Here is a 13,805-nt window from a genome sequence, read left to right on the forward strand (position 1 = left end):
TATCTATCTATCTATCTATCTATCTATCTATCTATCTATCAAAAAATGGTCAATTTTCTAGTTTTCCTCAAATGCTTATCTAGTCACAGTGACTAACACTAACACTCTTCAATAAATATTACTATCATAATTTCAAAATCAGACACAAACAGTAATCTATCATCTACTGATACAATATTTAAGTAGCTAAAAATTCAAAAGCCTGGTGTCTGCTTACATGTGGATGCACAGTGTGTCTCTGTTTTCCTGTCCTGCATAGCTCTGTGCTTTTGCTGCACTGGCTCTGGGCTTGACAAGCCGCTGACATATGGTCCAGGGGATTAGTCACCCTGGCACCGAGGAGGCAACCTATTATCTGCCTCAGCCTGTGAACTAGCACAAACTCAGCGAGCAGCAGCCAGCACACCTTTGTTCTGATTCAGTTGAGCCCATAACTGCTTTTTACACCTTGACATTTTGCAGGCTGTCTATAAATGCTTGATTATCTGGAAATTAAGGAAATCTAGGCCTGTTTCAACAATAATAAGTGTGTAAGTAAATGAAGGAGCTTTGCATCATTTGTGCATAGGAATGGATACAACCACCAAAAACACAACCAAAACAGCAGTCTGCAGCTTCACAGCAGGGTGTGATGTACTGTGTATGTGACACATTCCTCCCATAACAATTATTAAAGTTTTGTGCAACTTGTGCCACAGTAACCCTTCTGTCAGTTCGGACCAGACGGGATAACCTTCGTTGCTCTCACACATCAATGATTTGTCGGTTCGTCCGTCCTTGGCACTCATCACGGCTGAGCAGCAGCACCCCACAATCCTTGACATTTCAGAGATGCTCCAGTTGTCTAGCCGTAAACATTGTCAAAGTCACTTAGATCTTAACTAAGTTGCCCCACTCTCTTAGTGGGAGCACACAGTTAAAAACAGAGACCTACAGTAGTTAGTTGCACTTTTTTATCAATCAGCATGCTTCAGCAGCAACATATGTTTCGCTATAGTAAACTTTATTTGACCTCCTCAGCAACACCAGATACCAAATTTGATATGTGGTGCCCGACAAAGCACTTTAATAAAAATCAAAAACAAAACAAAACAAAAAAAAAAAACATATAACACACATAATCATATTAGCTGTGTCTTAAAATGGACATTTTGAATAGGACCGCACACGCTGCTTTTGAGTCTTAAAAAATAATACTTTTGTTCTGTTTGCATATGTGATGAATTCATTGACAATTCAGTGGGTGTTTTTGTTTGTTAAAAATTGTACAAAATGCACCAGAGCTCCTTGCAGTTAAACTCAAGCTCTTTGAAGACTAGGGAAAAAGATTCCTTTACAAAGAGATAGTACAAAGAAAAAAAAATTATAAAAAACCCCCCCAAAACAAAACAAGAAAACACAAAAGCAAAATCTGTTACATCCATTGGGCTGTGTAAGCCTTGTGGGAGGCTGGATTGACAAGCTAAGAAAGGCATGTTGCAAGAGTTCATCAATGCCAAGACTGCAATGTGGATAACATCATTCCTCATAAAAGCCTTTCCTTGCACTTTTTAATTTAGCAAACCTTCAATAGCTTGATTTTTTTAGACCAAAACATAAAAAAATGAATGAGCAAGCCAGACATTTTTGAGGCTTCAGAGCAAAAGTACACAAACTATTCCACCTTGTGAAAGAGAACTTCGTACAAAGTGAAAGTTCTCTTTCACAAGGTAGGCAAAGACATTCCACCTCAAAAGTCAGGTTTGCAAACTAATTCATTTAACCCCAAATAGTATAATATTAGGAAAACCTTAAAAGACTTAAACTTAAAAGAAATCTAGTATATTCATATGCACAAGTTTAAAAAAATTAACAAACTTGGCAGAATTTTACAGACTGCAGCATTGATACGTGGTGGAGAAAATGGATTTTACTAAACCTGCAAAATAAAAGTGATGGATAATGGACAATGCCTCTATTAAATAAACATTTCAGTCATTGAATGTAAGGTCTGGGGAAAATAACTTAGAGATAAACCAGTAAATAACACCAGTAGCATATTTTTGTATTCTATTTCTGTATTACACAGTGGGTGAAGACTAACAGAATATATGTACAGTCTTAGATTTACTGTCCAGTGATGAATACTAACCTTTGTAAAGATGCACCACTGATTAGTTTTGAATATGTAGTTTGTGGTGTTGTAATTGAATTGCTTGATACTGTTAACCTTTATATCCTTGAAAACTGAATATCTCTAATATTTTGGGATGTTGGCCATGCAAATGAAAAAAAATAAGATACACTGAGGTCTAAGAAATATTGAAGAGCATTTTGTTCATACTTTTTTTGACAACCTGGTGACTGAGAAAATAATGAGCAGATTAATGAAATGGTAATGAAAATGGTTTGGAGTTGAAGCCCTAGTTGGTTTTTCTTTCAACTGTCACCCATCTGTCGTGTGTGTGTGTGTGTTCATGATGAAGACGCTGAGTGTATTTATAGTCTTTTTTGTGTGTGTTCATTTGGTTTATGTCTCGCCTGGCCTCCCTGCTCCAGTCTCTTGGGGAGTTTGGGAGTCAGTTCATCTTCTGACTCTCTCCTGTACCCAGCAGCCTGCCTCCAACACTTTGCAAATGTTCTCAGCATCTTTCCTAAGTCAGATGTGTGTTGCCCTGAAAGAACTTTTTAATAACATGGCTAAGTCCTTCTATAGTAAACAATAGGTGGTTTTCCATCCAAATATATCTCAAACTTTAAATCAATTTTTGAGTAATTCTGCAAAAGAAAATGTGAATTAATGCACATTTCCATCAACTACTGTTATGCAAATATTAGGAGTTGGTTTGCTGAGATAAACAGCTGGTGGTGCTAACTTTCCAGTCAAATGCTATTAAACCATTGCAGAAGAAGATGACGTAATTACAAGAGTGACTGTCAAACTTAAGATTGATGAAAACAAATGTAGAAAAAAATGATGGAAATGTGGCATTTCTGATTTTGAGGAATGGTCCAATCTCATCTGTTTTCATCTGCTGCTATTCTTCATCATCTCTTCCTCGGACGTTTAAGTGACGATTCATAGTACACCATCTTGTCAGGCACTCCCATCAGCATCCTCAAATGTCTCTCTTTTCTTTTCTCTTAATTATTACATGTTGCTTATCAAGGTTTTTCCTCATCATAAAACACAGTGTATTAGCTTAACACTGACTGACAGAAATAGTTTGAAAGAGATTTTATTTTATTTGACTGCAGAGAGTGAGATTTCATAATCTTTTGCAAAGCCATAGACTGCTCAGAGACACCCTAAGAGTTGAGGAGTACAATGCCTCACTCTCAGAAACAGACACATTCACTCATCTGATGATTAATTTGATCTCTACAGTAGCTGTTAGTTCTGGCTAGGCTCTAATAAGACCTTCTCCTGATCTACTGGTGATGCGGAGAGGTGAAAGTGAGACAGTAATAAAATGTTAATCATATTTAATGACATGTTAGCTCTGCAGTAGCTTGAGTGTTGCTCGGCTTGACCATATATCAGTCATATTAGTGCCAGGGAGATGTTTGCATTAAGGATAAATGATGGGGCCACTGATGAAATTTCATCTCACAATATCTTGTTACTTAAACAGATCATGTCTGGCGTGATTAACTGTCTAATCAAATAAGAAAATACATTTTTTGGGGGTTGAGAGGATGAGTCTGGTAACATAAATTTAGAGTTCAATTAGTGTTGGATGTTGCCTGGTTGGATCTCCTCTTTATTTTTATTCAAACTACTTCTTATATTGAACTATTCAAGTATTTCATGGAGAGAAAAAAAACAAACACAAGAGGAGCTCTTTCTTCTTGTCTCACCATTTATCAGCTGACCTTTAGATGCTGAGGCTTTAAGGAGAATAAAGCAAATGCAATTTACAGTGTGTCAAATGTTGAAAATCCATTCACGTTCCATTTCGTGCTCTGGGTCTGGGCTTACATGTGGTCACTAACCTGGCTGAGACTTGCCGCTTTCCCCCGGGGCCAGTAGGCAGAAGTATGGTTAACTGGTCTCGGGTGAACAGATCAACCACTCTACAAGCAGGAGAAGAGGGTATGCCACAATGCAAGTGATTGGAGGAATGGAGGAGGACGAGGGATAAATGAAGAGAGTAGTAAAGTGGCAGAAAAATTTGTAGAAAACGGCAAGGGAATTATTATAGATTTCAGAACAGAAACAGGAGATTATAAAAGATATGGAGGGAGCGGCAAAGCAAAGAGGGAAAAAAACAAAAAAAGAAACTACAGGTTCATAACTATGTCATTCAAACAACATGCATACAGGAAGAAGAATGCTATGGGAACTAAAAAGGTGAAATGATTTGGTAGATGTCATCATGGAAGGAGGTAGGATGGCGACGATCGATCATGGCTGTTGCTAGGTGTATGTGTGTGTGGATGGAGATTTCATGGACCCATTGGACCATTGGTTGACCCAGACTAGAGAATCGATTGGCCCAGGGGGAAGAGAAGCCTGCAGGCCAGATAGTCAATAACTTCATACAGGCCACAACACACTGCTTTAATGGACTGTGGAGAGACAGGTTTTGACTGTCTGACGGAACATTTGCATCACTCTTTACACATTTTTTTTTTTGTTTGTTTGTTTCTTTTTCCTTTTAAAGTTTTAAGATTCAAAATCAAAGCTTACTGTGTGTGTGCATACATGACTGCATAAATACATTGCAGATTACAATCAATAACTTTGAGTCATCGTGCCCAGAAGATATAAGCAGAAAAGCAAACTGTTCATCGTAGGTGCAGAAAAACCAGCAGACCTGGGGCCAGATGTATAAACAATGTGTGTACACAAAAGCCATGCACACACCATTTCTCACACATGAACTGATATTTGTTTAAAAGAAAAATGTGTGGTGCGAATGCATACGCAACACACATATTTCAGCTCACATGTACACAGTTTTCTAGAGCCAGCTGCGGGGGATATGATAAGGAAAAGATTAAATATAAGGTGAGAGGCGTAATCTAAAAGTAAAGTAGTTTAGTTTGTTTGCACAGTTCACTCACTGTGTTATTGGTTTTGCATTGTTCACAACAGTGCATTTCAATCCAAAGGTGCATTTATAAAAATATATTTTAAATAATTATTAGGGAGTAGGGATGTCACCGACAAGTTACAGACAACCAAAAACCAGTATGCAAATGGTCTCACAGAGCATTTCGAATAAAAGCTCAAGCTCAAACTTAACAAAACACTTCAAAAACAGACAAACCGAGTCTGTACACAGGATTTAGGGTGAGTGAGTTTTAATTAACAAAATGTCGTCAAAATTTTTATATCCTGAAATGCTAGCGGTATTGTTTGTGAGATGCAAGAAAAGGTTCACAAAGGCAAACGCAATCTTTTTTAGGCAGCTTTATCCTTTATTGTTTCTTACTGGATGCCTACATGTTACTGTTGTTGCTGGAATGTGTTTGTTGAAAAAAATTCATTTTCTTGATTTGTTGTTTGCCATGGTATTGAATATGGTATTGGTGATGATCAAATTACTGGTATTGTGACATCCCTATTTAAGAGTGAAGAATTTTATCATTCTATTATCCACATTCCAGACGTCATTTCCTCATCCTAGGAAAACATTTTTCAAAGTCTTTTTCAATGACTGCTATAAATTAATCATTGATCATCTTTCTGACCATTGATGATAGTTTACAGGTACATGTCATAATGTATTTTGAAATGTAATTTGTTAATAGTACAGGCATAACAGTTGCAACAGCTGTTCAGGGGCTACTGGAGAACCGTACCTATGAGACACAATGGGTAAAATTGCACTTCTTTGCCATTCTTGTTATTGACAGGTCTAATGAAAAGTGGAAAGGTAGAAGTTTTCATATGCAAACAGCTGATTAGGTGTGTTTTTACATAGATTCCCTGCTAACTGTGGGAGTGGGAATAAGGCTGTGCATGCGCGCGCAGTTCCACAGTGATTGAGGTTTATAAAACAGAACCATGCATATGCACACCTTCAGAAATCTGACACAAGCATGCATATGCATATTTCTGTCTTTGTGCATAATCACAGACTTCGACACACAGTGTTATGCGTCTGGCCCCTGTAGTTTACTTTTACTCGAGTGCATAAATGCATGCATGCACACACAGCAGACATCATCATGATCACAGAATAGATAGTGAATTAGTGCTTGGTGTAGTTAAACATTTCCGCAGTTTACATGATACTTGTTTGTTCAGTTTATCATTTTATAACAACATTGTGTGGAAAGTACATGCTCCATCAGGCAGATAGGCTTAGTGTTTGGTGTTAAAATCATCTTTCTTCGATTGTAAGTACAATGAAATTGATGCTGTGTAGGAGGTGAACTTTTAGTAAAACAGACAAAATAATACGTACATGTGTAAAAGTTCCTCAATAATTCACAGATTTTTTTAGAAAGAGGGAAAAAAGGGACGATAAAGAGTATATTAGCTCCTTTTTTGCCCCTTTTCTGTTTTGGAGCAGAAAGCAGTAAGCAGCACATTCCAGTAAATCACAACTAATTTCAGCCCTGCTTGACGTGCCTACTAAAGTAGAAACACATGCACTACCTCCCCTTTCTTTTCCTTCCTGCCACAGCCAGCCTACACTTTTCCTTTACTCAATCTCACAGCTCTCACTGTATTTCTCTTTCTTGTCCTTTCTTCAGTACAACCTTCAACCCTCATGCTTTGCACATATAGGGTCAATATTTATCTCCATATTTCATCATCTGCTTCCAACAAGTTTACATTTCACTTTATTTTCTTCACAGACTCAAATATAACACAAAACCAAATAAACACAACTCTAACATTATCTACGTGCTTTCTCTTTGCAATGAATATTTATTGCCTCAGGCTACTGGTTGTGTTCTGTCACGGAGCCCGAATGCTGAATATTGAGAATATCGACATAAGAGGATTACCATGTTTGATAGACAAACATATGCAGTTAATGTGTTTGATGAGCAAACACGCTGAGCTTCATAAAGGACTGTATGGAGTAATGATGGCTGTGGAGGCTGTTTTCTTTGTCAGTTCTCTAATACAATAACCTGTTTTCATACAGAGTCTCTGGGCCAAGTTGGATTGTCATGTTCATATTTTTCCTGGGTCCTTCCTACTGTGTATAAGAGTCTTCCTAACTGCCAATTATGATGACATTCTGCCTTCCTTTACTAAGCTTTCCACAAATGAATAAAGCCCATATTCATACTGTCACTGTTTTCATTTGTATATACATTCACCAAGCAATTCATTAGCAACACTTGTACTTGTACCTGCTTACTGATGCAATCAGCCAATAACGTGGCAGCAGTGCAGTCCATAAAGTCCTGCAGACACAGGCCAGGAGCTTCAGTTAATGTTAACATTTAACATCAGAATGGGTTGAAAAATGTGATCTCAGTGACCTTGACTGTGGCGTGGTTGTTGGTGCCAGACGGGCTGGTTTGAGTATTTTCTGAAACTGCTGATCTCCCGAGATTTTCATGCACGACAGTCTCAAGAGTTTTTACTCAGAATGATCCGAAAAACAAAAAAACATTCAGTGAGCTGCAGTTCTGTGGAAAGGAACGCCTTGTTGATGAGAGAGGTCAGAGGAGAATGGCCAGACTGGTTGGAGCTGACAGGAAGGCTACAGTAACTCAGATAACCACTCTTTACAACTGTGGTGAGCAGAGCAGCTTCTCAGAATGAACAACACGCCCAACCTTGATGTGGATGACCTACAACAGTAGAAGACCACGTTGGACTCTCAGGCTGCAGTGGACACAGGTTCACCAAAACTGGACAAACATAGCCTGGTCTGATGACTCTTGATTTCTGCTGAGGCAGCAGATGGTAGGGTCAGAATTTGGCCTAAACATCATGAATCCATGGACCCATCCTGCATCGCATCAACAGTTTAGGCTGCTGGTGGTGGCGTAAAGGTGTGAGACATGTTTTCTTGCCACACTTTTGGCCCCTTAATACCAATTTTGAATGCCACATACAACCCATTTCTCTAATAGGTATTCTCAGTGTGATAATGCATCTGCAGAAATGTTGTGATGCAGTCATGTCAACATGGAGCAGAATCTCAAAGGAATGTTTCCAACATCTTGAAGAATCCAAGCTATAAAGAGCTGAAGCTGTTTTGAGCAAAGGGAGGCCCAACCCAGCATTACTTTGGTAGTCCTAATAAAGTGCTTGGTGAATGTATACATGTTGTAATGATCTGCCAGACGGACCAAAGGTAATTTTTCCACTTTATGAACAATAAAGTTCTATTCTATTTTACTCGCCTTACTTCTGTCCTCGCCCAAGCTCTCTTTGTAATTGTTGAATCCTGTAAAAAACCATCCAAGATTTCACATAGAGATCCCTTGAAGCAGAGATTTGATGAATGATTTTGTCAGTTGTTTTTGAGAACAGTTGGTGCTTCATTTCTCTGTCCAGTTCAGTTTATGTAAGTTTGCTTATACAGTTGTACTGATCTGCTTTTCATGTCTGTCCACGTCTATTTATCCTCTGCCTCATCCCTCCTTTTGATATTCTTCATCCTAAGCTTCATCCTGCTTTCTCTATTGCTGCAGCGCAAATATATTTGGCCAGCCTGTGAGATGCCTGTCTTTAATGTAAGGAGACAGGAGGCTGCATGTAACCCCAAAACATTACCAGATGAGTGATTAATTCTAATACAAAGATAATGTGGGATTCACATTCTAGCCTGGTGGGACATCTGTATCAAAACCTTGAACAGCATGTACTCCCCACTGAAGCAAATTTAAGGTGTGGAAAAGATCGATGGAGATATTGTCAGATCAAGTGTTCAAGTTTCAGAATGTCTGAGTCGATCACTATAAAGTCATTGAGCAGAAACTAACATACATTTTTATTATATTGCATTTCTCATTTCTTGTTATTCAACCTTGTGATAAGAATTTGCTATTTCCAGGTATAGTCCTTAAATACAAGCTGTAAAGTTACTGAATTACTGACAAGATGTGCTTGGAAGCAAAAAGATGATGTCTTGTTAATATTTCCAGTTTACAAAACAAATAGACTGAAACTTAAGCAAACTGATCTTGGTCCAAGTTTATAATTTTGTTCTTTTCCTTTTGCCTGGCCTGATATACACCCACCAAACATAAACACAATAGCTCTGGACAGAACCAATTATTCTCTGTACTTAAAAACAAGGATGAAAGTGCTTTTGTCCATTTCGTATAGCTGAAATTTCCTCTTTTTAACCACAAATACAACCCAAATATTTTCTCTTTGCCTGTCTCTTAGCAACTGAAGAACAGTTTTCCAGTGACATCAGGGTAGAGAGAGAGAGAGAGAGAGAGAGAGATTTTTTTCTCTCTCTTAAGGACCTGGTTTCAATGAAGTCAGACTTGGGTGAAATTAGATTTCAGAGTGTATACACTTAAGATGTGCCACTTCAAAATTTAGTGCGTGGCACAGTTTGGATTCTTGGGCCAGGAAAACAGGTTAAATGTTGCAAAGCATGACAATCAAATACATATTCACAAAAGGAAAGACAGCTTGAGTGTTGTAGGTAAAAACAGGTGGCTGAGTAACTGGCTTAAATTTTGTTGTGTGACCTATTAAATGTATAAAAAAAAAAAATAAAAAAAAAAAAGAGAAAGAAATACCCTGAACGTTTCTGCAATGTTTTTTTTCTTTTTCCTGTCTGCAGTGAAGTGTGGAGCCTGCATTCCTGTCTTGACATTGCTTTGGCCGGGGAGAGATGTTAAGGCTATGGGACTGGCTGTGCACTGACATCTGACATCAACGCATAAAAAAACATTCCCTCTCACTGAGGTAGGTGTGTGTGTGTGTGTGTGTGTGTGTGTGTGCGCCGGCTTGCATGCGTCATTACCGTCGGTCATTCCTCCTGCGTCGGAAGAGCTTTTTGGTGTGTGCAATCTCAGCCTCATTAGGAAGGGGTGGGAAGACCTGTTAGAGACAAATCATAGAGTAAGAGACAGCTGCTGTCAAGACCAGCAATTTATATGACTATGGAAAGTATCCATAGAATTCTTCACCACTGCACAAGTAGAAGTACACTGAAACGTGCAAACTTTTCTCATGAAAAGAACACATAAATTCTAGGCTTTTTCTTTAGGAAGATGTTTACACAACCCCGCAGAGCTAAATGTTCATGAAAAATCTTGGATCACCATCAAAAGTGAATTTTTAATGCCAGAACTCTCAGGAAAAGTGAAGCATTTTTATGTTCATGTTTATGTTCAAATTTTCTGTTGTTTCATGCATGTATTATTTGTGCAAATACACTAACGAAACCTATATCAGCAGTCAGCAGTAGAATTACTGTACATCTCGATGGCTTCCATTGAATGTGTTCAATGTTGGTGAATACTTTTCCTCTTTACTAATACTACAATGTAATGCTGCTGAACAGGCAGGCTACATTGATGAGAGCTTTACACCCAGATATGTATTTGTGTTTGTATTAAAGTCTACAACTAGACATGTCCTTAAATGTGACAGAACAGAACAACTTGACAGCTAAGAGCTTCATCTACTCATTCATTCAGCCACTCCCCCCTCAGTAACATACTCTATAGTGATCGGTAAATTGCTATTTCTAACATTTATGAATCGGCTGTGGAGTAACATAACGGTAATCTTCACATCTGTAAAATGCACACCATTGCCCTGAGGGACTGTAAGCGGAAAGTATAGTATATAGGGCACTTTATAGTGGATAAATTTACAGATGGAATCTGAACATTCAAATAAAATGGCAATAGGTTGATATAATACACTATACACTAAAAATAGGGAGTGATCTCAGAGACATGCATAGTTTGGTGTTCTTAAGTATTGCACCTATAGGTAAAGACAGCAACACAGAGGCTTAACTATACCGGTATTTTATGTAACCCCTAAAATAAAATAGCCAAACGTGAGAACCACTCAAATTTAATATGCAGTGCGCTTGCTTTTTAAAAGAGTCTTCAGGACAGTGACAGGAGGAAGGAGAAAAGAAATATGAACAACACTGCACAGAAAATTAGGAAATGTGGAGCAGTTGCAGGTAACAATGTCAGAGGGGAGGAGAGCTAGCGATGGAAAGTTAAACATGTCTGTGTCCGTGTGTCAATATATAATGGTGTCACCGCTAGAAGCTGATTTAATAATATCTGGTAGCAGGGTGCAGAGATTTCTCTATACTTGACTTCTCTATGCCTAGTGAAGCGTACTCCTTCCTGTTTAACTATTTGTTTGTTTAGCAACTCAAGCAACAGGAGTTGTTAGATTGAACTAAATTTCATTTTTGAAACCAAAACAGCAGGATCAAAATTAGTTGAAGTAATCTAACAACAGGTATTTTTCATTTTAATTTGATTACATATGGCATTTTGTTGGAAAGTGACTTTGGAATGTTCAACTTGTTGTATAATGTCCTTCACTTGTACAGTTCACTTCCTGTGAAAAGGAAATAAGACCATCCATCATCCATTAAACATCAGCCCTGTCAATCAAATAGCATATTCCCCCTTCACCCAGCATCACTGTGTGCTGTTACCATGGCTACAGGTGGGCAACGACTAGCGCTGTTGTGTATACATACATACATACATACATAAAGTCTGCAATGGTTGATGATTTTGTGATAGGATGGGTGCATAAATGTACTATTGTGCATAGGGAGACCATGACACTATGTTACATGTAGATACTGTGCATAATGTGAGATACTAGATTGTGTGAGTCTGAGGAAAGCATCTACCTGCATCATCTACACAGTCAAAGCCAATGAGTGTCAATGTCAATCATTGATCAGAGATGCATGTGTGTGTGTGTGCAGCAGACACATGCAAGCTGATGCAATAAGTCCTATATGTCCCCAAACTCTCAAACCAATGCATTGTGCAAGAAGGTAACCACAGTCTGTAAGAAGGAAGCAGAGCTATGTTTGTTCTTCAAACAGTGTCATTCAGTTGCTGTTCCTTTTTTGATTTCTGGATAAAACAATAACAAAAAATGGGAACCAAAATGTTTGATCTCAGTGTATCTTGTCTCATCATCAGTTAATGTCCACCATGTGATTTTATTAATGTCTAATTCTCTTTATATCAGATCTAAAAGCAGCTACAAAATTATATTTGGTGAGTTTTTTGAAGAAAACAAGAGATAAAAGTTACACAAAATGTTTTTTAGTACTGTAATAGCTTTTACACTGCACTGCATTGTCACTGTTTTGCATGAACAAACACACCAAACAAAAAAAAAATCGAATACTTTTTGTTGCAGCAAGGGTGTTTGGATTGTTCTGATTTTCTGTTTCGCACAAACATACTGTACATTCAGACACCCAGAAACACAAACGGTAGATATTCAAATGAGTTTGAGAGAGAGCTTGATATCTGACACTGCTGCTCTAACCTACTTCTCTCTTAGAGAGGCTGCTGGGGGATTGTTGGATTCTGATTAAATCCAGATGTCTGAGGCAAAAAGTGTGTGTGTTTGTGTGTGTCCAGGATGGGTGGGAGGGTTGGAGGGGCACTGCATTTGTGTGGCACAGTGATATCCAAAAAAGGCATACAAACACACTTAAATTGTCTGTTAGTACAAAGCTTTACTCCGACAAAGCGCATTAAAAGGTTTCACATATAAACCTAAAAGTATTAATATCTTTTTTGTTTTTTAACTAACTTAACTTTAACTTCAGCTTTTTGCCACTAGAAAACACTGACAGGGAGGAAAAAGTAGGTGGAGAAAGAAACAGAGGAACTGTTGCATGTTTAGCTACTGTAGTTTTCCTCTAGGATATCATTAGCTGTAATTCTGCCTTCAAATGGTAACCAGATGACAGTGAGCATACACACACACACACACACACACACACACACACACTCAGTACGATGCACACTACACATATTTACCAAAACCCTTTAACTATGTTGCTGTAATTTTCCATTGCTAGTTCAGATTGCATGAAAAAAGAAATCTCATATTTTTGCTGTAAATGAAAAAATGCCTCTTAAATCATGTAAATCTATATCCAAAAGAACAAAAGCATTATTTTGGACAACAGCCATGCTTTAGAGAAAGGCTCCAGATTCGTGTGTGCACAGTTTATGATGCATCCAACAGAAACATAGAGGCAGGAAGCAAGAGATGTAGAAATGTCTCTGTGGCTGACAGGGAGAGCGCTCTGTGTGCATGTGAGTGTGCGTGCTTGCGTGTGTGTGTTAATATGCTATCTGCAGGTAGCAGCCAGTGCGGGGTAGATCAAAGAGAGGCGTGTGCTGCCCGGGTCCCCAGACATAAGACCTCTCACCTCGAGGCAGGCGGCCCGAGCCCTGTGGACGTGACAAGGATGGTGAGGGGGGTGGGGGGTGGAGAGGGGGGCTGGCTGTGTAAGGGGAAAAGACACCAAGAGAAGATAGAAACAGAGAGAGAGCTTGTGTGTGCATTTGTTTATATTTGTTATGTTTGTAGGACAAATGCATCAATGAATTTCTAATGTGGGTATGTAAGATATATGAATTTTCTACTATATTACTATATAATACTGAAAGGTATATGAAAAATAACGTGTTGTTTGTTGTTTAACATGCTGATTTTTGTTGTTTTTTGTCTGTCTATATTTTTATTGTTGGTTTATATAATTTTCTTAACGGAATTTTTGCATTCGTTTATACAGCGAAATCAATAAAATATAAATGATCAAACAGGAAATTAAGTGTGCTCAATAAATGTAAAGGGCAGGTGTGCTGGTGTGAATGCGTTGCTACAGGTATAGATAAAATATGTAAAATAT

The 13,805-nt window shown here is 38.2% G+C and overlaps 1 protein-coding gene across 5 annotated transcripts in view; it reads right to left on the reverse strand.

The window, feature by feature from the left end:
- Nucleotides 1-13,805, reverse strand: part of ctif (CBP80/20-dependent translation initiation factor) — a 56,228-nt gene that overhangs the window by 17,770 nt on the left and 24,653 nt on the right. For 4 of the 5 annotated variants that reach the window (XM_023419605.2, XM_023419603.2, XM_023419602.2 and 1 more), the window contains 2 exons: nt 9,891-9,967; nt 3,976-4,056 (listed from right to left, as the gene is read on the reverse strand). In XM_023419605.2, the coding sequence (XP_023275373.1) occupies nt 3,976-4,056; nt 9,891-9,967 (158 nt within the window). The remainder of the gene's footprint in view (nt 1-3,975; nt 4,057-9,890; nt 9,968-13,805) is intronic. The other variant, XM_023419604.2, reaches the window with a different exon arrangement.

This window comes from Seriola lalandi, unplaced genomic scaffold (genome assembly GCF_002814215.2).
Source record: "Seriola lalandi dorsalis isolate HSWRI2012SDOR001 ecotype SW California unplaced genomic scaffold, Sedor1 jcf7180002054606, whole genome shotgun sequence".
In the NCBI taxonomy this organism is placed as follows: domain Eukaryota; kingdom Metazoa; phylum Chordata; class Actinopteri; order Carangiformes; family Carangidae; genus Seriola; species Seriola lalandi.